General features: G+C 47.2%; 1 protein-coding gene across 1 annotated transcript in view; it reads left to right on the forward strand.

Moving 5' to 3' along the window:
• Positions 1 to 24806, forward strand: part of LOC126540425 (sodium/nucleoside cotransporter 1-like) — a 29370-nt gene extending 4564 nt beyond the window's left edge. The window contains exons 3-11 of the mRNA XM_050187237.3: positions 982 to 1123; positions 5169 to 5381; positions 9757 to 9918; positions 11196 to 11321; positions 14550 to 14689; positions 17168 to 17333; positions 19653 to 19811; positions 22392 to 22575; positions 24440 to 24806. Coding sequence (XP_050043194.2) covers positions 982 to 1123; positions 5169 to 5381; positions 9757 to 9918; positions 11196 to 11321; positions 14550 to 14689; positions 17168 to 17333; positions 19653 to 19811; positions 22392 to 22575; positions 24440 to 24459 — 1312 coding nt within the window. The 3' untranslated portion in view covers positions 24460 to 24806. The remainder of the gene's footprint in view (positions 1 to 981; positions 1124 to 5168; positions 5382 to 9756; positions 9919 to 11195; positions 11322 to 14549; positions 14690 to 17167; positions 17334 to 19652; positions 19812 to 22391; positions 22576 to 24439) is intronic.
• The last annotated feature ends 297 nt before the right edge of the window (positions 24807 to 25103 follow it).

Here is a 25103-nt window from a genome sequence, read left to right on the forward strand (position 1 = left end):
CAAATACAGAGCGCTAAAGCACCACTGACAATTTATTTGCGTGCAGGTTTGTGTTTGTAAGGACTGTTTGTTAGGGAATGTTATCATCGTTGCATTTTGGAGGTCACCGTAAGCGGGTGCCTGATATTCCTAAAGCGTACGAATCGCCTTGTAAGTTCCAGTCCTGGCCTCAAAGAGCACTAATGAAGATACATGTGCGTCAATACGGTCAAAAATATGACAATATAAATACAATAAAATTTATGCGGAGATAACAAGTGGGATTTTATGTCTTTCAACAGATTGTATCTGTTTTTTAATGCGAAATCATTATATGCCCCATTACGCGAACTTCTGCCGACGTCGGTGTGACCAAAAGATTGTACCGGAAATGGCTTACGGCGCAAAGATTAAAAACATAAGAAAATTCCTCGCATTGACGTCAAATGTCCCACGGAGGTCCCTGTAAACAAAGTCAATCAATGGCCTTGAAAAAAAGTTCTCTTAATTCCCGTCTCCGTGGGAATCGAAACCGGTCCCTCAGGATATAAGGCAAGCATGCTTCCCCAACGCCATGGCGTGTTCACCGTTCTGGCTGACTAAAGCTGTGCCTAATGCGTGCGTCATTGCACACTTCACATCGCAGCCATCTGGCTGACTAAAGGTGTGGCCTAGTACGTGCGTCACAGGGCACGTGAAGGCACAGCCAATGGGCAGGAAGTGGCGCCACGTCATAAGTCTATAACGTGTATGAGTGTATAACCTATAACGTAGGCTACAAATGGTATAATGTTCTCGCATTCCCAGACGTGGGCAGTCTTAAGTGCCTCTGCGGAATGTTGCTTTCTCTTCTTTTTTTCATATATTGCAATTCGGCTCCTTGTACTTGTTTAAGATCTAGTTCCTCACCTCCAGCTAACCCAGCTCTTGCTCAAAAACATCTGGTCACACGAATATAGGTTTGGTCACGTCTGTACGACATCCGCCTACCCGATTCTGCAGGGCGTCCTGGATCCTAGTGATGATCGCGGTCGCAGCATACGTGCTGTTCGATAGCAGCCACAGCATACCGCGACTAACGGCCTGTGGTGGCGTGGGCCTCTGCATTCTTATCGGCTACGGTTGCTCCAAGAACCGTAAAGAGGTGAGGCTCAGATTTTGTGTTTATAACTTGTACAAAGCGTTTTCATTGGGCAAACCCATCCTTCGCTCGTGCAATCAATCACCTTGAGACGCTTAGTGCCTGAGTGATACCACTAGCCAACATTGCATTGTGATAAAGAGAGTGCACCAGTTTTAACAGTCTTTGCCTAGTGGCTGGTTGCGCATGGATACGATATGGGAGATTAAATGGCCTTCGGGAAATGCCCAGCTTCGATTCACAGCGAAGGATGACATGGAATGCTAGTGCACGCACTTTTCTTTTAACGCGAAACAAGGCAGCGTCGGTACATAATGATGAGACACGTGCGAAACATTACCGTGTTGTCTGCAGCTCATAAATGCGCTTTGAAAAAAAAAGAACATTTCGGCATGATGAGTTCTGTTTGGTGCCCACAGGGCGAAAAATTTCAAACATTACGGAGAATCCTCCAAGTAAAATGCTGCCCTCATCATTCTACTAATTACAAAATAGAGGGGGTGGACAAACGGTTATTTGGTCTGTTTTACCTCCTGCCACATGTAGGAAAAACTAGACGAAATACTCCGTAATTTACAAAACACGTAAGGCACTGCAATGTTTTGAGAGCGCACGTATGCGACAAATTCGTTTGTAGAAGATCATACAACTACAGGCAACCGTGCTACATATACGACAAACGGAAGACACCAGGCATTTCAAGACACACGCCAAGAATCAACCTTACAAGTCTATGTAGCCGTACCCTGAATGGTGCTAACTGACCTATATATGAAAGTACCTTTATTCGAGAAATGGAATAATTCGCTGGCGCATATGAAATGTCTCTGCCTACACCTACGTCTTTGGGCAAGTTGCGCTCAACCGTTTAATTGAAAGTAGTATAGAAATAAAGAAAATGAATTTTGTTCGTAGTATTCGAGGATATTGCATGCACTCCATACATGCCTTCGTGAAACAGACATATATTTGCTGTTGAGCTATACAGAGAGAATATGCTTTTAAAAAAATTGGAGGACGCTTCAGCTTCGCCTTCAAGAGTGGAACGCCAAAGCGTTCCCGTCGACCCGCCAAGGGGTGTAAGACAACGGGCTACGGCGCAGCGATCACTTACGAGGCGCCCCGCATCGGACGCGGTGAGCGTCGAGCAACGGAGCGTTCGGCGCGGCAAAGAAACGTGCGCCTGAGCAAGCGGAACGAACCAAAGAACTCGGTGTCTCGGAGCCCCGGGGAAGCGATGCACGCCAGCCAAACGTCGTGATTGGCACGGGCAGAGAGATAGACAGATAGTGATCTAAAGAATGGAAGGACGCTTGATTCTGCAACCCGTGAGGGGGCAAGGAGAAACGTCGTCAGGGGAGAGGAGACCGGGACGCGACGCGCCTCGCACCTGCCCCCGCACAACCCCAATGCGCGCGTGGCGCGCCACCTGTCGGGGCAGCGCCGTACATTGAGAGGAGGGGGTCTTCTGTGTTTGCCGCAAGATGGCTCTGCGTGTGCGGAAAGCGCTGACGAAATGTAGCGGAAACGCACTTCGCTACTCGTTTAACTGCGACTTCTGTAAGTTAAATGTTCATAATTACCGATATACACCGCAGTATAACTTTCTACGGCTCGTTTCCAAGGCAACACCGCATTCACTAGAGGCGCTTTTGCACCGCTTTGAAGCATCGAACTGGTGGCCGAGTGGTGACGTGTCCGTCTCACACTCCGGAGGCCCTGGTTCGATTCCCACCCAGCCCATCTTGCAAGTTGTTTTTTATTCATGAAGTGCCTGCCGGGATTTATCGCTCACGGCCAACGCCGCGGACGCCGACACCGATGCTGACGACACCGGCTTTTCTGCGACACGAGCTCCTTAACGCTATCGCGTTAAAATCTTTCGTTTACATAGCAATGGGTAAACATCTGTGAATGGCACCTCAGGAAAATGTCAGCTCTATTACCCAAATTACGTTCGTATTATATCGCAACATCAATTATATGGACATTGCAGGCGCATTTCCGCCGTCTTAGCCGTCATTGTCACCGTCGGCGTTCGTGTTACCGGGATGTTCAGTATAAAGTCCAAGTGCGATAACATCGTGGCCGCCCGCCACATCCTGGGTGTGCGAGTGAAAGCGCGTGAGGGCGAGCCAAAAATGCTGGCTAGATCTCGCGCGGGAAAGGGAGGACGACGCAGAGAAAGCCTGCAGTGTTCCAACACGTGCTAGGCACCGGGGGCAAAGGGGTTCTACTTCGGCGGCGACTTCGCTGGCTCTATCTTGAAAGCGATCTACGATCAGTACAGAGTCTCAATGCACTGAGGGTTCATAGCTTCGTGTGGGCTGTGTTCTAGCTGCCAAGTTCGCGTTGAAGCGAGAGGCAGCACGAAGGTCATCTTGCTCGCTGCTGCTATCGCGCTTTCTCCCGCCAGTGTTTTGACAAGGAGTGTCAGCGGTCAACAAATGTGATGTGTTCATGCTTTCCTGTGCGTGCGTGACGCCATGCTTCTTAATTTAGTTAGTAGGCGAATGTTTAGAAGATTATGCGGCGAACTAAGCGGCGAGAGCCCAGCGCACACGAAACTACTAGCCCTCAGCGCACGTAGGCTCTGTCCCCATCGCAGATCGTTTGCAAAATTGAACGCGCGCGGCCGTGCCCAGCCGCGCCATCGGCAGCCGCCGCCTGAGTAACCCCCCCCCCTCTTCCCCCGGTGACTACTTCCCGCCTTATTCCCTTGCGCGCACGAGATTGAGCAACGTATCCTGGATAGCAGGCCTCTGCACTGTGCTTTATGACGCCATGCTAGTTGGACTGAAATTTTCCCTGCCATGCCCAGCGTGACGAAAGCGGGGACGTCAAAATCAGTGTGGTTTACTCGAGAGCGTCTCCTTCTATAGGCTGTTTCACATGGCGCGATTTTCAGTCAGCGACACAGCGAATTCCGTCGCTCAGCGACCGCCGCGGCGTCATGGGCTCTCCTCGACTAGACTCCAACAAGTTGGTCGCGCCGTCGCTGAGTCGCAGCGATCGACGCGATGTGGGAGGGCCAATGTGTGACGAAACAAAGCGCCGTCAAAATGTGCGCTTTCCTGTTCTACCGCGCGTTGGTATCTCTGCGGAGCAATGTCGAGCGCCAGTTATAGGTATGTTTTAATAGGGCGTACCCACCAGCGCCTGCGGCTTAGGAGCTTCATCAACATTTTTTCTTCCGCTTACACAATTCGTTTAAAAGGAGAAGCTGCACGCTATGCAGGTCGGGAGAACGACGCCGCTTCAACATAAGGCACATACCCACGCGATCGCCACCGTCGTCACCCTCTTCATCGCTACCAATTCTGCCACCTCCTTACATATGCACACTCAAAAGTAGCTTGTTCTTTTGAAAAAGCAAATAGTCATCCAGGAAAAAAATTGTGGCTTCCATAGTAACAACGAAACTAAGGTGTACTAAACGGAACCACCCCACCGACGCCGCACAAGCCGCACGCTCATACTTGCGATGTTGTGCAGTGTCTCACTTACCGCATCTGCAAGCTGTCGTAAAGCCTCCACAATTTTAAACGTTAAAAAATGGTGTACTTATTCTATTATCGAATAATAATAGGAAAATTCGAATATTTGACTTGTTTCCATGTTGTTTTTTAACGATGCAGGCATGGAGCAACTTTGCGCATCGCTGTGACGGAAAACGCGCTACCGCAAGCACATGTGAAAGCTGTCAGCGAAAATCGCTCGGCGACGTGCGCGGCAGAACGATTTCTTTCGCCCCAATCGCGTCATGTGAAACAGCCTTATGGCAGTCGGGAAAGGTAGCATGACCTCATGGGTCGAATTGCACAGGCCTTGTGCTATCTAGGAGGCGGTGGATCGAGTCACCATCGTCGGTTCACTCTCGCCCCTTTCAATTGCACACGGAGCAAACGGCGCGGGTTGCGCTGTTATTGCCCTTAAACTTTACAGAAAATATCATGGCGCTGCCGACGACGACGACGGTGACGGCGGAACTGCGCCTGGTGTGTCCATATAATTGTGCTCGAAACTAAAGTACTTGCGCACTCCTCAGGTCCCGTGGCCTAGTGTGGTGGGCGCACTGATAGCGCAATTCCTGTGTGGCCTCCTCATGGTGCGATGGACTCCCAGATTCTTCCAGTGCCTAATCATACGTGCTGGGAACGCCATCAACAGCACGTTCCGCGGTAGTGCCTTCATCTTCGCATACCTCGACGATGGCCACTACAAGGGACTTCCACGCCAGGCGCCCATCTTCGCCTTCCACGTATGTCACGCTCGTAGTCCGAAAAGACTCATCTACGCACTTGCTTAATCAAGCAGTTTCTTGATTTGGTGGCCTGACCACATCGCTTTTGCCGATTCCTGAACCACTACTTCCTGAACTCAGTATACTACAAGTACTACTTCATGAACACGAGTATAAACTACGCAGCAATACAGTGTGGCATGACAGTACTTGCAAAACAAACTGCGATCATGCCTACCTGAAAATGTTTACGCAGAGGCATGGGTATAGGGGCGGGAGTAATTGATATCAGCTGTCATAGTGAACGCAGGTATCCCTAAATTTGGTAAGCACAACAGTTTTGGTGCGAAAGCGGATTCACTGGCGATAAGCAATCGAACCTGCATTTGCAACAATATCGTTGTACTTAACTACACTGTACTAGTACACCGTAACTTAACGGAACACAAAAGCTCAAGCTTGCACATATTATTGGGCTGCTATATTTACAATGCATCAATCGATGTCTGATGCAGAAACAGCAGGTTCCCTCTTTACCACTGTTACTAAAACGGTTAGACAATAAACCAAACCCGCATAATAATATTCAAGTGAAGGAAAACTTCTGCATGGTTAACAACAACGTTCGGGTCACTCGCTGTATATTTCAGTGTTGCAAACCACACGGTGCTTAGATTACGCGCTGTCGATCGTTTCTGAAAAGTATAAAATTTCTAAACGGCGTAAAAACAGTTAACACTTCAACCAAATTTGCGTGCCCCCTACCTCTAGAAGTTGCACCGCTTTCTGCAACAGGATGAAAGTCACACTCATAAAAATGTATTGCCCCTTTTCGCGGCGCACTTTCTTTTAGGGAAATGAGATGGCGCTTTACGTGGCACGCAGCCTCAGTGATAGCGCACGAATACGAAATCATTACCGCTTCCACCTTGATTCTGTACTATCAGCTGTCGGAAATGCAACTGAGTTTTCACTCACGCACTGTATTCTAATCATGGTGGATTGAATCATGTGGATTGGAGACGTGTGCATTAAGTAGCTGGCTGCAAAAATAGTGACTGGTGTATTAAGGCATGGAATGAATTTGTCTGGCTAAGTTCGCGGACCACTGCTGCAACTCTTCGTGCGTGTTCACGGCACTTCGAGATGTGTTGCTTCCCTCGAGGATATAATAATTAGCTCATCCGCTAGCATTGTTTCGCTAACCTCCAAATGAAGTGCTTCAGCCGCGGAACGTCAACAATAGTGAGTACCGCTCGTTAAACAATGGCAGAGGGAGTAGCGCCGCTTCCTGTCTTAGTAAGCTTCGCGCACAGTATCTGCACACATCTACGCCAACTAGCGCGGAATCTTAGACCCACTCTGTCGCCAATGTGTCAATAAGTGAATGAGCGCACACTTGAATATATGCGCGCCATATACGCACAAGAAATGACGGACTGCAGCGATAGTGCACGAACGGTCGAAGCTGAATGCTTCGTGACAGTCCACAAGAGTAAGCGAGTTCCTAGCGATAATACGTCTTTGCTACAAGGTATTACAATGTACAAAACAGCCACGTTTCAAACCTTGCACACAGCAAGAACAAATCTATCGGAACAGAGCACAACCGTGAGCCACTAGGCAGAAAATATTCAGATAATGACCGCACCGAGGAAACTTACTGTTTCAGAAATGTGACAAGCCGCTGCTTCAAAATATTTGCCAAATAATGAACGTAGAACAAAACACACTAATCCTGATTTAATTCATAAGCCGAAAGGTTGGATAGCTTTGAATGCATATTAAACCCCTCTTTTAGAACACGCACCATATATACGCTGCCCGCGCCATTTGGGCATAGCCTAATCAGCTCCGAAAGCACTTTTGCATGCTCACTGAATCTGTGGCCAAAGCTTCGTATGCTCCACCCAGTCACCATGCACGATATCTCTCAAAACAGAAGTTTGCTAAGCCGCACCGGTGTCATACACGCCCCTTGTAAACACGGAGGCACCGGAGGCAAGCAATGAACGCGTAACCACGTGATAAAACAAGGCACCGCGAAAAGGGTCAATAAGTAAGACACACTGCTTGAATGTCGCCGATTACTGTACGTGGCTACGGTAAATCATTCAATGCAGAACACGGAAGACACGCAAAACAGCCACTGCAGGTGCTTCGGGTCGCAAAAAACTCATGTAATTGTTAAAGTGAAGTTTTATTGTTAATGATGTTGTGTAGCATTTGTAGTCTGTGTAAAATATGTCGCGGTTTTGCCCGAAAGCAGATCGCCTTCAACACAAGGCGCGCACGACCGCACACGGCCTCGGAAAGTACACAGTTGCTGCCAGAGTAGAAAGCCGCCCCCCGTATCTTCCCGCGCGGTCGCGAAATACGTAGTTGCTCCCAGAGAAAAACGCCGACCCCTTCCCTCCCTCCCATCCTTCCACGGCCTTTCGCGCGACGTAGGACGGCGCATTGCCTTTAAGCTTTGTTCCCTTGAGCGTACCAGATTGAGCCACCTTCGTCGGCTCCCCTCGCGTACTTTTTTCACCCGCACTTACAGCATACGGCGCGCGGCGGCGGTGTTATCCCCCTTGGACTTCATACAGAACATCATGACGACAGCGATGCCGACGGCAAAATTCGCATGGAGTGCCCATATACTTGTTATCCCAGTAAAACTCACGGCGAGAGTCTAGCATTGTCAATCCGGAACTACTGCGCAGTTCTGTTATTCCCCCACACCTTCCGCATGCGTGATAAATGAATCTGAAGGATATGTTCTGACCCCGTTCAATGTTATAAATGTCAGTATTTCATGTGGGTCCTAGACAACAACCGTGCAGTATAATAATGGTCAAACAAGTGAGGTGTATGAAAGCTTAGTTTTATTTGTTGAATGCTTTTGTTTGTGTTTTAGACAGCACAAAAGCTTAGAAGCTGCCGGCTTGATATTGCCAGTGCAATCTAGTAGCCGAAGCTCTCTATAAAACTATTCACTTTATTAAAGAATTGATGCCCGTCAAGGCGTATCGTTGCTGGAGTAAGAGCATTTGGATTGTGTTTGTTGTATCGTTGTGCCATTCCGTACAGAGCCCAGCCCTTAACTAGTAGATCTGTAATGATGCAGGAGCCCCCTCCTAACGATGTCGCAGGGACAGAGGGTGGTGGAGAACAGGAGGGCTGTCTTTGGCAGCGCGTTGCAATGCAGCAACTGAGCATTTTTTGGGTCTGACCTTTCAGACGCCCCAATGCGCTCGAGCTACAGCATGGGCCTGCCAACCCGACAAGTAACTTACAAGTACGGCTTCGTGGCGATGTAATGAAGGGATATCTACAACGGAGCGAACGCACATCTTTACATTGCCGCCCATTGGCTAATTTCGCAACCTCTCAGAGCCTTTGTTAGTTTATGAATTTTAAGGTAATGCTTATTTAGTCCTTCAAGATGACATTTATATAAGTCATAAGTTTGTGAGAACTACGTTTGCGTCCAAGGTCACAAAGCGCCGCGAAACTCAGTTGCACATGAGTATGCATCCCTAGCATCGGCGCTTTTGTATCGGTGATTAAAGGGACGCTAAAGGCAAATACTAAGTCAACGTCGACTATTAAAACACCATTTTGGCAACCTCGCAGTGGTTGTTGAGTGCCAAGAAGAGACTTAGGTGACAAGAAAATTGTGTCTGCATACCTTTAGCACAATTCCAATCGCACGCCACCAGCAAGGAGCGGTGCCGTTGCATACGCCATCACCGCCTTTTACTGCCGTTGGTGAGTAAAAGTTCACCCGACAGACGGCGCTACTGCATTTTTCCCGCAAAGCGCAAACGCGCAGCCACGGAGAAACCGAGCCAGGACGGTTCGCCACTCTTGGTCGGGTGGCGTGGACCGTTCCAGAATCCCGAGGCGTTACATGGACGTTCTGCTCTCTGCTATATGCAGTTTGTGTGGGTTTCGTGAGCAATTGAAACAGCGCCGCATTAAAAAAACAAAACCAAAAAAACATCGATGTTTCCAGAAATATTGGAACAATGGACGGTGTCAATGCGAAACATGTCATCGCATGCACGAATCCCGAGAAGCCGTTATTGGCCACTACCTCTTCCAACATCGTTTTATTACACGTGTTTACTTATTAGATTTCCCGAGAGTGACTGGCGTCGTTCACAAAACTTCGGGCCCAGCTGATGACCGCACGTCGGCGTTTTCGACCGCGTCAGTTGTTCCTGTCCCCTTTCAAAATAAACTATAGATCCCAGCGACTTCAACGCCAGATACACCCGCGCCTGGAACTTGCGGACTTACAGTCAACCGCTTTTATCATGCTTCCTTTGATTTGATGGAAGTGCCTACTTTTTGTAAGGGTGCACTTGCCCCTGTGTGTGTACACACGGCGTCTTTTCAGATTCTTCCAGTTCTGCTGTTCTTCAGCTTCCTGCTGTCGGTGCTGCACTACTGCGGCGCTGTGCAATTCGTAGCCGTCAACATGGGAATTGTGCTGAGGATGATCACGAGACTCTCGACGCCTGAATGTATCTCTTCATCAGCTACCATTTTGGTAGGCCTGGTAAGCATGGTGTTCGCAGCTCCGCCATTAATGAATTACGGGATGCACAGGTCGGTCCACTCGCCATGAACGGGAAGCAGTGGACCCACTTAACAGTGGACCCATGTGTACATGTGACTAACACAGTCCCGTGCAAATACAGAGAAACCCTAATCATCATTCTTGTATGCCTGTGTGGTGCACATGAAATTCGTTGCGCATATATTTTCCATATGTTTATGTATACAATTTATGTTTTTATGGGGCGTATATATATGCGTGTTTATATGAATAAGTCGTGTTTTATAGCCCATGAATTTGTCCCGTATTATAGATTTTGAATACCTACAATTTTTCACGCCACTGTCGTGTTTTGAGTATTACTTGCTTGTCTCTGCACATGTTCGCCCGATTAGGAATTAAAGAGCTAGATTTGTGAGTAACTGTTCTGGAATTTACTGTGCTTTCACCGTCACTACAACATGAGGTTATGAGCACATATATTTTCTTGAAAATATCTGACGCTGTCGTTTTACAGCGAAGCTGTTAGCCTCTCGATGGTCGGCATTTTTCGTGTCCGTCCGTGATCAGAAATTATCATCCTCAGCAATGAGTCATATCCCCATGAGAAAGAAAAAATGCACTGGCTCATCCCCCTCGTAATGCGGAGGCTACAAGCACTCAGCAAAGTGAAGTGAACAGTGCATATGTTTAGTGGAAGCACGCATGCAACGTACAGGACAGTGCACGTTTCAATAAATAACAAGCTCGAAACAAGCATCTATTATCATGAGCAATGGTTCATACCTCCGTAAGCAAGCAAAAAAAAAACGCAATGGTCCATACCGCCGTAGGGCAGAGGCTACAAGCCCTAGCAAAGCGAACAGGGCATGCATTTATTAAAATCGCACATACAGCACGCAGAACAGCATGCGTTTAAAAGAAACGAGCTCAAACAAGCATCCGAATCATAAATTAAACATTGTGTCCCTCCCCTCGACCATTGGAGTGGTGGTTTTGCAACAGCTTCGCTGGACGTCCACTTTCGCAGCGCCGGGATGGCGAGTGAATTTTTTTTTTTAATAAGCGGAGAAACATCAGCTTGCTGACAGAAAAACCACACTCATTCAATAAGTATTATGCCCGTCAATTGCAGGAAATTTTAGCATGAAGCAATAGCGGGGTTCCAATATGCTGAGGGAAGCATCAGTTTTGATACCGTCGCAGTAGTATTCGTAACGCAATTTCGGATGCCCACCCAAGTGCTTGTTTCCGTCTTTTTTTTTATGAACACAAAGCCAATGGCCGTGGCGTTCATCAAGCCTTTCATGAGCGAGATGACACTCTCCGAGCTGCACTGTATCATGGTAGCAGGCTACTGTGGACAGCCAGCTGCCACCTTCGCCATGATATTAAACGTTTGGGTGAGTCTGAAAATGACACCAGGTTAGACGGCGGAGTAAAGTAGAGCTGATTGCGATTTTTGTCATCGTAACTTGTACTCCTTGTGGGCTTGGTGCCAAAAAATGCCCTAATTTCCTTTTTTACGGCAATGCTCCAGTGGTGAACATGTTATACCACAAAAAATTGCGGCTCCCTGCGCATTTCTCCCAATTAAATTGTACCACTCCACCGCGTATGAGAAGTCCGCGTATTCTTCCACCTATGAGTATCTTATTCTTGTAATATTTGATTATCGTCACACAATACGTTATTCACTCTGGAATGCGACTCGGTCTTTTACGCAATTCAATCTGCACTGGCCATTCTTTTTGTCCTCTTGTTTTATGAGAGTTCGACCTGTGTTGCCCTCTCTTTATTGCAAAGTATCGACGACCTGCAACATTCTTTAAGGCAGCTCGTGAAATGTATTTGTCAATAGAGGGCAGTTAGGTCACCTTTTACTGCGAAAGTTATTTGAGTGTGATCTATTGAAGTGAATTTACGCCGTCTCTCTATCGCTGGCCCTTCATCCCCTCGCCCTGTGCTCTTGCGCCGTCAACGGCTTGCGCATGCTGAGGCTCCTGGGCGTTTCCCGCGACGCTCTCCGTCCACTGAAAGTAAACGTGGCGCGCAGTTCAATATTGGTTTTAAATGTTCATGCCCACCGTGGTAGCTCAGTGGCTATGGTGTTGGGCTGCTGGGCACGAGGTCGCGGGATCGAAACCCGGCCCCGGCGGCCGCATTTCGATGGGGGCGAAATGCGAAAACACCCGTGTACTTAGATTTAGGTGTACGTTAAAGAACCCCAGGTGGTCGGAATTTCCTGAGTCCTCCACTACGGCGTGCCTCATAATCAGAAAGTGGTTTTGGCACGCAAAACCCCATAATTTTTTTTAATGTTCATCTGAAGGCCACTAATTCTTGTTCTGGCACCAGCGCGACTTGCTAAAATCTGAGGTTATCCCTGAACTGGCGGCTGTGTGGCCACAGAGTTCACATGCTCCGATCCGACAGTGAGCCCCTTTTACTGTTTACCGACCTAGGTCCTGGACGACTTTCGGTTTTGCTCAACGTCGTAGCCCGCTAACTCTAGCGAGCAAGAAAAGCATTGGCCGCTATACCGAGTAGGAGCAGTGCGTTAAAATCGAAGCCCGCAGATTTTCAACACTTTCCCTCTGTACATAACGACAACTTCACAAGCCAACGTAACCGCAAGTTATACGAGAAATTTTCTTAATGATACTAAGGCGTAATGCGCATGTCCTTTATCTCAAATTTTAAAAATAGGCTTTGCGCACAGTGGAAGAACTTAAGAACATGCTTTGTGTTCCGTCGCCCCAGGCTCATAAGGCCTGTGACCGGGACTTCCATGAGGCCGCTCTCTCGCTGTCGTTATCGCACGAGTGTAACAGTCAATTGGTGTGGCGATCAAATGTTGAAGCCGCGTAGCTTTTGTCGGTGGCTGACTAGCGTAGTGTGCCACGCCAGTAGCCATACGGGCTCGGTGGTGAGGACCCCGCTTAATAGACTCCGCTGACGGCTGATATAGGCTTCGACTTGCACACCGACGCTTCATTGCGTAATTCAACGCGAGGTGGCCATGCTCCCCATCTGTGCTTTGTGCGTAGGCGGCTGACCACAAATCTACATGGGATTGAACAGCTGGGATGCTAGTACTGCGATACACTCTAATGGCGCTTGGAGGAACTGCGCGTCTCGGAATAACTGATGCCGCGCTTTTTTTTTCTATCCTCGCCTTTACAGTCAGCAAGCGCACAATGGCGCCGAACTTTCCTGTCGACTTTAGCAACGCAGTTTAGGAACCACGGGACACAACACTTCAAAAAGAACTGCAAACATGACCAATGCACAAAAGAAATGAATAAAAAGAACGGTGCCAGTTCCACCAGCGTTCTGAATCAATTTAGATGTGTACAAACTCTACGCACATAGGCAAGATCACATTGGGGCAAGCAGACGCACACTGCGGCAGAGGTAGTCAAAACTACTGCGACGGCATAATTAATGTTGCGCTGCGGAGGAACAGGCACAGCGCAAGAAATTGATTCGCCAGTTGATTCAAATTTTAAATGTAGCCGCGTAGTCGGTGCTCTTTGTAATGCAATTTGTTTGGCATTTAGAATTTAGCGCCCTGTGTCCGAGCCTCCTATAGAGCTGGCTTCTATCGGGAAAGTATCACACTTGCATTGCGATTTTCTTAATTCTAGCGTCTGGCTTACTTAGTTGGTTGAAACTCCTATGCGCTATGCTCGAGTGGAAGACCTCATTTATAGCGCAGTTTTTAGGCAACCGTTCCTGCGTTGAGCGTCGGCGTAGCCGAGCGATCGAGCACAGTGAAAGATGAAAGAGCGAACACGGAGCGCAGCCGGCGAGGAAAGACTGCGAGAGTGAAGAGAGCGCGCAGAGGGAAAGCCTAAGAGGAGAGTATGGCGATACAGTGAGGAGGAAAGCAGAGTGACACAAGAGACGTGGTTTGCGGCGGCGACAGAAATGCGGCGAGCGCGTCCGCCGATATCCTATTTGGAAAAAAAGCGCTGGCGTGGGCTTCGGACCCACCGTGCATTCGCTACTTCGCCTGCGCTTCCCAGGCTAGAGAATGCGATCCGCGCGACCTACGCGTTCCCGTGTTCACGCTTTCTTTCTGAACAGTGCAGCCGGTGGAAATGCTTCGACTGCCGTTGCTGCTAGACGAGCTGCTCGAGCAGAGGCCCAGCGCCGCCGCCGAGGGGACCCTGTCGTTCGAAATCAAATTCTTTGCCACAATATATCGCGGATTCAGAACACTAAACACCTGCGCTTGAAATTCGCATTAGGGAGTATCGTAATCGTTGGTGAATTTTTTTCTCTCAATGATAGCATTTTTAAAGCTTTGAGAAAAAGTACAAGAAATGCATTTGCTATTAATCGACGAATAATTGCGATAGCCAATGACTGTTCAATGTACTACCAGGGCTTTTCTCGGAAGCGTGTGGCCATTGCCTCCAGTTGTCGCATCTCTTGGGTACATTGTACGCGTGTGTGAACAAATTGAAAGTGAAATTGAAATTGGTGCTCGGGCTGTCGGTTTTATGTAAAAGCATTCCCGCTCTTTTTCTGCGAGAATAATATGTCAACGTTAATAACAGCGCTTCTGAAGTCGAAGGTCATCGCAGAAGGATTTATAGAATGCACATCGATCAAACGTTCAGAACGCGGCACATCGAAATGGCCACCACCTCCTAGCGGCGAACCTGATGTCAGTCCCTGCTGGACTCGGAATGGCCAAACTGTTGCTGCCCGAAACGCAGAAGGCTCCACTTGCAAGCGCGGACGCCAAGCCGCTCGTCAGGTGAGCTTTGACGAAGTATTAGAGGGAAAATTTTGCCGACTTTTTCATTCCTAATGGGATAGCTTTCAAGCCAGAAATTATGCTGGGACAACTCAACTCCTTTAGAGCACTGCGACTACTTAACTACGCTGCTTTTTATCTCTGACCAGGTGAAAACATACGCCAAGTGCAGCGCCACATCTCGGGTTATGTGATGGGTTATTTCTGTTGCATAATTGCGTGTTTCTGTGTCATAATGTAAGATGCTTGTCCTTGATGTCCTTGTCCTTGTTAGTTCTCCATTTGAACTATTTTTGTCATGTTCGGATGTAAAAAGCCATTGCTATCTGTTTTTGTTTTATTTTTCACGGCTGCGGAGCAAATGTATGGTTGCATGTACCTAGTCAGGCAGAGCTTATCTGCCTTTAGCCCTTTCAACCCAGGCAATTTATGTCTCAATAAACTGAAACTGAAAAGAAAACTATTCCAGCCACCGAATCCCGATAGGCGCTTTCGTGGTACTAGACAACATTGGCGTGTGCTTTCCACCAAGGAATTTTGCTGGGTTGCCTCAACTCCTTGAGAGCGCTATAACTACCTAACTAGGTCGCCTTTTAACTCCGACCAGTTGAAAACATGCGCAAGGTGCAGTGGAAGAGTGGGTTAAAAAACAGAAGGAACAAGAAAAACAAAATGACATACGCACTTTGATATCAAAGATAGCAATAGAGCATATACGGCAAATGCGGCAATACCAACTAAGATGTGCTTTATTTTCGCGGAAATGCCAGCGACAGCAGTTAACAAGATACTTAGCTAGACCGCCTTCGGTAACGCAATACAGCCTTCCACAGCTTAGCTGTATATGTCTATCCCCCCCAACATTTTTCAACGTCCGTGCCTCAAAGCTCCCACGCCCTCTATGAGGAGGCAATGCAAACCAGTACGACCTATGCTGGCACCTGACGTACTAAGAAGAAAGCTAAAAACCATTCAATGCATGTTTTCATACAATTATTACTAGAGGAAACTCTGGCGTTAGTGTATACGTGAGCTGCAATCGGCATAGTTAAGCCAGCATGGGAATTATGCATGGAATTATGAGAAGTACATGAGAAGGACAAAGCTTAAGCTTTGTTCTTCTCGCCTTAAACGTCTCTTTGACCTGGTAAGTTTGTTATTTCCAACAAAGTACTGTGCAATAAATAAATAAACAGTCGCAGTTTCCCCCGAAAGGCGAAGCATCAGTTGCGATAGCAAATTAGCAGATAGCTATACGAAGTAAGGCTAGTAGTTTTATCGGCCGTCCGACAGCTATGTTATATACTGTTCCAAACCTGCTACCCATTCTGACGTAGACTTCAAAGCGCAATGATTCCGGAAGAGAACTTCCAAGTATGTTCAATGAATGAGTCCACACTTAACTCTTTGAACAGCGGATTACGCAGATTTACGATAGTACGTGGAGCTTGGGGGTGGAATAGTCAAGCAAGCACTAAGACAAATTTGTAAACGTTGTCAAAGTACGGCGATACCTAGCCGATGCGTCGAACCTAGAAGTTAACTTTCAAGAGGGAACGCCAATGTGTGTAAAACAAAGCTGTAACAAATAAATTCTCACAAGCCTTCAAAATGTTCATGCAAAGGAATCATTTTCTGAAACATCACGAAACACAGTTAACAGGAGGCGTGTCCGTAGTAGGTACTTCTACATTACAAACGGCGCTACAGTGACATTGATAGTGTCGATAGACGCGGGAATCATTAGAGAATCCTCGAACACGCTTTAAGAAAATGCGGCATTAGAAGTGAAGCTTATGTCGCCCATGACCACAGTCAAGAAAATAACAAAACAATGCTTTCGACTTCTTTCCCGCTGTCACAGCAAACACCTGTATATTGAGCGTATCGAAACTGCAGTTTCTAACCATATCCTGTTGCGTTAGATCAAAACATTGAAAGTGATGTTGACGATACTTGCAGTATTGTTGAAGTAATTTGCTTAGGAGTCGAATAACAGACGCACCATGAAGGCCTAGGGGCTTTGTCGTTGTGCTGATGAGCTCGAAGTCGCGGGGTCAATGCCGGCTGCGGCAGCCGCATTTTGATGGGGGTGCAATTCCTAAACGCTCGTGTATTTAGGTTTAAGTGCTCGGTAAAGTATTTGCGGTGGGCAAAACTAAGCCGGATTCCCCCACTCCTGCATGCCTCACAATCATATCGTGATGTTGGAACGTAAAGCCGCAGAACAGAAAAGCCGTATAACAGGCGAATAATATCATGAATAACAGTATTAACTTCTTCCCGCAAAACAAGAGGCTATCTGGTAGCACAGCTTAGTCTCTTGCTGATAGCGCTGACAGCTAGTCAATGCAATGAAGTTCACCAGTGATAATTCCCAATGAATTTTACTTTTGTCAGCATAAGTATTACGAGTGCAATCCGACAGAGATCTTATACGGTCACCTATACTGATACCTTACTCACCGAATCGTGCAGCTCTGAAAACACGGTATTCGAGGCTGGGTCCAATGGCGTGATTGGGGCGCTGCCCCAAGTAGCCCACATCATGGTCGCATTGATCGTGTACACCGCAGTACTTCACATGGCCGACGCTGTCTTGGGGAGCATGCTCCTGGCCTTGGGATTTGCCGTGCGTCTAAAGGTGAGGGAATAAATGATGGACCTCCACCAATGTTAAATACACGACGTTCTTGCATATTGTTAAGACCAAGGACGCAATTCTGGCTGGATAAAAGTACTCTTCCTCGCTTAGTCACGCGGAGTGCGGCTTGCGACCTTTGCAAAAATTGTCGAGGGATAGATGATTTATTACCGTTCTGTTATAATACGTCTAACGTCAACCGGTGATAGGTCTGTCTCGTCAATCAGCGTTTCCGCCGTGTGCGAACATGCAAGGCGCATTCATCTCAGCGCAGGCGATTTTGACTGATGTAATATCAAGTGATCATATCAAGTGGGCCCGCTACAAGCCCTGTGTGCATCTCTTGCTCGACTCTTACTATTAGTATATTATTATTATTATTATTATTAGTAGTAGTAGTATTATTACCATATTATTACATGCGAAGCATGTAATAATATGCTGCCTACCTACCACCTACCTATCTTCCTACCCAACCACCCACCCACCGTGGTTGCTCAGCGCCTTTGGTGTTGGGCTGCTGAGCACGAGGTCGCTGGATCAAATCCCGGCCATGGCGGCCGCATTTCGATGGGGGCGGAATGCGAAAACACTCGTTAGGTGTTTTCGCATTCAGATTTCAGATTCAGAGGTGTTTCGCACACAGATTTAGGTGCGTCTGTCTGTCTGTCTGTCTGTCTGTCTGTCTGTCTGTCTGTCTGTCTGTCTGTCTGTCTGTCTGTCTGTCTGTCTGTCTGTGTCTGTCTGTCTGTCTGTCTGTCTGTCTGTCTGTCTGTCTGTCTGTCTGTCTGTCCGTCTGTCTGTCTGTCTGTGTCTGTCTGTCCGCCTACATGTTTGTGCTGTCGTGGTCGTTTCGTTAACTTGGTATGAACAAAAACTGGCATAGTATGACAACAGTATATGATAAAAATAAATGATTTATCATGAAATGAATATCATTTGTGTGTCATGTAGGTCCTGAAACAGCCACCAATTTCTTAGTACATACCAGAATTGGCATAGTATGACAAGAGTGTATGAGAACATAAATGATGGGGGGGGGGGGGTCATGACCTGAATGCCGTGACATGAAAGTCTTGACATGTGTGTGATGTATGTCATGAAACAGCCGCCTACGTCTTGATGTTCTCATGGTCGTTTCTTTAACTTGGTATGTAAAAAATTGGCATAGTGTGACAAGAGTGTATGTCGAACATAAATTATAGTTAATGACATGAATTTCATGACATGCGTGTGATGTATGTCGTGAAACAGCTGCCTACGTCTTGATGTTCTTATGGTCGTTTCTTTAACTTGGTACGTAAAAAATTGCCATAGTGTGACAAGAGTGCATGTCGAACATAAATTATAGGTAATCACATGAATTCAATGACATGCGTGTCAGAACCCACGCCTATTCCCCGCCCATTGCTTCGCATAACATCGATTCCCACAGCGCGTGGGACCTGCCGGCGTTTTCGTTTTCAATGACTTTATGAGCCAGTCATCTGGCGGCGCTTCGTTTTGGGGGTATGCATGAAAACTCCCACCCAGCCCGGTCGAACACGTCCGGCACTGCAGCATCAAACAGAACCTTTCTTTAAGAGCGCGGAACTAAACTGCAGCCTTGGCAATGAATTACTAAATTTACAACACCATTATGAAGGCTTCAATCGCCCAGGCAGGCAGCTACGTTGGCTACGGCAAAGTCGCGAAGGTCGAACGCCAGTCACGTGGTGTCACTTCCTTTGTCATAGCGATAGCAGCGCCAGTCTCTCCAGTACACGACAACCCTCGCGGCCACTGCCGCATATCCGATATCTTCATTAAAACATATGGACATCCTATATAGACGCTCTTACGTTCCTGTAAATCAATGCAACACCCTATAAAAAACATGCCTCATTACCACCTTTTCTACTGTATGAGCACATGAAATTCTCATATAACAAAAACTATGTTCCCATCAATTATAGGGGCACCCTATTGTGAAAAAAAATCTATTTGCTCAATCTGTTAATGAGTGGTCACTGAGTACCTGATGATATGTTTCTATATAGATATTTCTTGTGTAATGAAGCAGAGCTCAAGCATCGCTCCTGGCGCTTGTCCGCTGAAGAGAAAGAGGGCGGTCACCTCGGCACTGCAGCTCGCGCTTGCATTTGGTTGGGTCTGCTCGGCTGCCCTGCTCTCGACCTAAAGTGACTGCGCTTACGGCTTGCCGATGAGTGTGGATAAAGCTCGTAGCACTGTTCACACACGACTTTCACGTTATTCCAATTTGGGAGCAACGTATTTTCGGGATAACAGCGCGTTGTTTACCCCTTAACCTGGTCGCAGGAGCTCCTGGGAATCCTCTTCTCGCCGCTATCGTTCGCCTTCGGCTTGACAGGCCGTGACGCTGTGCAAGTAGGCTACCTTCTGGCAGTTCACACGATAGGCAGCGAAGTCCTCGCCTTCATCGAGCTCAACAAGATGAACGCGGCCGGCGCCATATCGGTACGCAAGGCGAGGGCGGCTCTCGCAATTTTACGGCAGTTTTAAGAGTATTGCTTGCATTCTAGGAGGAGGCATCGTCTTGCCAGCCACTAGGGCGTCACTGGTTTTATCAAAGTTTATAAACCTTGCACAATGGCTGTGGTGCAGCGCTGCTAAGTACGAGGTCGTGGGATCAAATCCCGGCCACGGCGGCCGCATTTCAATGGGGGCAAAATGCTAGAACACCCATGGGCACTTAGATTTTACTGCAGGTTGAAGAACCCCAGGTGGTCAAAATTAATCCGCAGTGCCCCACTACAGCGTGCCTAATAATCCGGTTTCAGTGGCTATGGTGTTGGGCTGCTGAGCACGAGGTCGCGGGATCGAATCCCGTCCACGGCGGTCGCATTTCGATGGAGGCGAAATGCGAAAACACCCGTGTACTTGGCGTTAGGTGTACGCTCAAGAACCCCAGGTGGTCGAAATTTCCGGAGTCCTCCACTACGGCGTGCCTCATAATCAGAAAGTGGTTTTGGCACGTAAAACCCCATAATTTAATTAAATTAGTCATAATCAAGTTATTGTTTTGCCATGTAAAACTCCTTAATTTTAATCGTGTACACAGCGAGCAGTCTGCGCACCACACATCAGAGGTCGCCACAAGCTCGCGGCCATTGAACGCCTTCTGAAGATAGAGCAAGCACGCATCAGCCATCGGCCGCCACCCTAGTAATAATCCACCGGGATGCTGCGAAGCGCCTTGAGCTATTTATCTGAAATGTGAAATAGCAGAGGGAAGACGTGCTTTGTCGTGAACTGCAAGAACTGCGAGAGAGACCTGAATGTGTGGGATGGGCCTGTGTTCGAGGGATTCATCCGCCTCAGCGGCACATGTAGTGCGTGTATTTAGGGGCGTTGTTGATGTGTATCTTTCCGCAAGGCGAGCAGAACAAGCTCTACCACCTGAGCTTTATAGCAAATTGACCACAAGGACTTCCAAACTAACACGGCCTGCAGAAATAACACAGCCATAACGCAGCGCTAACACCTCCACTCACACAAAATACCATGCAATGTTGAGTTTCGATGACCACCAGTCCGTCAGCTTTGAGTTCTTCCACACAGCAACGACTGACACAATCAAGCAACATTAATTTTCATAACAGCGAAGTGAAACCTGGATTAATAGGCGGGCACCACGAGCTTATGTTCTGAGCCGGTAATCAAACAGCAGGCGAGCGACCACATGGACATTTGCAACATTTTCGCTCATACGTAGGGGAATAGATTTTGTTCTGCGCTGCACGTAATCAGAAAATCAATCTTAAGTTATCTTGTCGCCAAGGCTGACGACCATATTTACGCGATCAGAGCCAAAACCGTGGCCGAAGCAGGTCATGGACAGGCATTTTCTGCTCATGCACCCACGCCTATTCGCGTACGAAGTTATTGCACATGCACCATTTAACGGAGATAAAAGGCCCACGGCCTCAACAGCCCTACAAATCTAGCGCTGTAAAGACAAAGGTATACAGGGTAAAAGCAAGCATGAAGCTGTATAGGTGGACTTCAGCTGGTAAGCATGCACATCTGTCAAGATTTCATCTAAATACCTCATCAAGATAGCATCTCGTGTGGCCGGCATTGCTCTAGGGAAGAATTAGCAGTATTACTACATTAGCTTTCTCATCAGGAAATACCTCAATGTTGCTGTGGAACGCGCATCTATACTATAGCAGATGCGAGGGACCTAGCGCGGAATAAGATAAAAAATTATTTCGAATTGTTCTTCTTTGCTTGCTTATTCAGTGGTACAAAGGGTACTCTAGTTCCAACAAGATCAGCTTGTTATGTGGTATGAATGACAAAGATTGAACAGTGTCGAGCAAACGCAATCATCGTGTATTGCCGGCTGAGGACTGGTTGTGTTTCCTGTTAACTGTGAAAACTCGTGGTAAACTACGTAAGCTGTGCGGTCAAGTGTTTTATTAAACAATGTGGAACAGAGACTGGAATTGCTGTAATAACTGAGCGAGAACAATGAACCTGCAAGCCCCAAGTATTCTCAATAAATGGTTTTGGTGGATAATTCATTTTGCCATACGCCACTTTGCAGTCGTGCTACGCGGAATACCTATCCTAATCGGTTTGCTGAACTATTTAATGAGTGCATCTTCTTGAAAGCTTTTGAAAATCTATGATTAACGAACACCCGCTGTTCATGTGCCACATCCTCGATTGGTCGCTCGCTTTCACGTGGCGCTGTGAAAATCTCAGGCACCTGGCTATTTCATCCCGTTGGGAGTGAGCAATGTTATCGATTGTGCCTCAGAAGTGGGCAAGTAGCAAGTGAGCGTCGTTAGAGAGCTGCTATCCCGGTCACTAGACCACTGAAGGGCAAGAATTCACGTAACGAATGGACGTCTGCCGTGGGCACCTGAAGTGTCCTTCCCTCAGTCAGACGTCCCTCGGCCGTTTCAGTGTTGTAGTAGCTTCAGTATGATAGCATAACAATAGCTGCTTCAGGCTAGGTTATTACCGGTTAAGTCAGCTTAGGTTAAGTTAGTGACGTCGTGTACACTTTCCCTGGTGTGTGCGCAGAAGCGTGCCGGCGTGCTGTCCACGTATGCGCTCAGCAGCTCCTCCTGCTTGGGCCAAGTGCCAGCCGTGACCAGCGTGCTCAACGACATGGCACCACCGAGTCGCATCGCCGACATCCAGAGCGTCTGCTGGAGGGCGCTCTTCACGGGATGTCTGAGCACCTTGCTCAACACGTGCATAGCAGGTATGACCCACATCACGCGCAATCGCGTGACATTCACGACTTCGTTGCATTCCAAATTCTACGTTATTTTGGATGTTCAATTCTCCAGTGTACGGTTCATGTGTAAAGGGAACACTGTTACTCTGCGACTCTCATTTTGCTCCTGCTCTAGCGGAAAATGCCAGCTGTAGCTGTGTCGATGCACCGCACACGTGGATAGCGAAGTTCCCTAGTGTACGTGCCACAGCCACCAGCCACAATTGATTTCCTAAAAATTCGTACAATTGTACACTTGTCAGAGGATTTACACAGGCTCTACGCTCGGCTGTTTCCTCTAACAGTGGGCCCTAGTGTACAGGAAGCAGGACGCAAAAGCCAGCAGATGGGCCGTGTTGCACGGAAGTCGCCGTTGGTTCAGCTGCTCGCAACAGCAGCAACAAGAAAAGATAAAGTTCCCACCTTACAGTAAATAAACGTACAAATAAAATACAACTATCAGCAACAATACCAAGAGGACATGTGCAAATAAAGCTAGGAAATCTTGCCTAAAAGAAAAAAGAAAGCAAAAACATGTATGATATATGCAGAAATTTATAGAACTCGGGTGTTCATGAGTTAAAGCTAAGCTCATGAGGAATAAGGTCAAAGGCCCACTGGCTTTCTAGAAAAGCCGGTGGGCGATGTTTATTCCTCCGAAGCTTGAATTTTGTCCTCCAATATGACATTTGCCAAAATACTTTTCACTTAGTTTACATGCTATCAGTATTACATTCCCCACTAGATATCAGAAGCTTAGTTCGGAAGACGCAACAAATTTGCGAAAACATACAACGTTCGCACCCCTCACTGATCCATCCTCAGGAGCACGATCAAAACTCGTGCAAGCGTCTCGCGACCAGAAATACACACTATGATTCCGCGCCACAATTCCAATGTGACACCCTCTCTTTAGACCTTACTCCTGCGCAAAATTCACTTATCCTTCGCAAAACAAGGGCCTTAATCCCGTCATGTGTCTCCTACCTTCCCCCGTAAATGTCTCGTGTTCAAGAAGTTTCTCTACATAGACTACGGGATGCGTTGGGTGTTACACCTGCCGCCGCCTGAGCCGGGACCTGCAACAGACACTGAAATGTTTAAAAATGGCCTGCTCAGGTATCCAGAGTAGTAAACATTTATAATATGGGGCTGTAACCAAGAACGAGAGCTGGCAAGCTACCAACTATTCAGACAGACAGGTATGGGTGTTATTGGCTCATGGATGATAAGTTCACTAAACCACTAGAGAGAGTACCTCATGAGGGCTTCCATACTTTTGATTTATTTACACATTTATGCCTCATCATAAACTTTTAAAAAAAATTTGACTCTGTTTTGGAACGACTGCTCTCTGCGATCTATAGAAAAAATGTTCACTGTGTGTTTTTAGCTGCCTTGTAGTGAACAGTATACCTTATAAGTAAATCTAGATTAGCGCCGACCGTTCCACAAATACCGCGTCATTCGATTTTTGTTATTGGAATTCCCTGGTTGAGGCGGCCATGTGCTTTGGCACAAACAGTTATACCGTGAGTGCAAAAACCAGCTTAGTAATAGTAGAGATTTAGCTCTTTTCGTGCAACAACTACTGTGATCTTTAAATTTCTCAACGAAAGCCACACTGCGCATGAAAAGCACTGCTGAAGCAAAGTATAGTAATTCTCGAAGTCTTAGTTGTTTTAATGCCTTTACAAATACCAGTAAGAGAGTTACCGGTCTATGGAATTCAAATCTTTCTCTCTCTATTTTTACAGTACACCTAATTATTCATCGTGATTATGTGATCATTCTGTGTTGCGTCTGTATCGCTCCGAGAAAATTATTTATTTTTGTTACTTCAACGCAGGCTGCTTGGTCACAGACTGAGTGAGAGAGCGAAGAAGAAACTGCGTGTTGCCAGCAGACACCACAATTATTGAAGCTGTTATTGCTTGATACGCATTGTCCTTCAACTCGTGGAAGACTCTGCTACAAAGCGAGAGACAAGCGGTCATCTCGCTTTATTTCCTCGTTGACTGTTTGTCTATTTTCATTATTGGGATACTATTTTGCGAATTGTATTGTTCGCAATGCTGCAGCAACGTGTCCTTTCATTTTTTTTTTGACCACGCGTCTTAAAAATGTAATGATTCTGAAGAAGGGGGGCCTTTTTTAGCCGTACATGTACCTTAATGTCTGTAGCTATCAAACTTGTTTCTTACTTATCAAGGCCGTTCTGTAGCGTTATCAAGGCCGTTCTGTAGCGGGATCACGTTGGAGGAGATCCACCTCATTCACTAATATGTCTTCCTAACGTACCACAACATGATTTTACGTATAATGAACGCGCTAATGGCGTTGGCTAAAGATTGCTCATCGGGCGCCATCGGAAGAGCTGTCCAACCCAGATGACTCACCGCTAGAACCACTGAACTACGCTGCAACGCTACAACATTACAGACATTGCAATACACACTTCCCCAACACTAAACTGTTCTCCTAACCGAGAAGATGCCGTCGCGTGGTGACAG

The sequence above is a fragment of the Dermacentor andersoni genome, chromosome 2 (assembly GCF_023375885.2).
Source record: "Dermacentor andersoni chromosome 2, qqDerAnde1_hic_scaffold, whole genome shotgun sequence".
NCBI lineage: Eukaryota > Metazoa > Arthropoda > Arachnida > Ixodida > Ixodidae > Dermacentor > Dermacentor andersoni.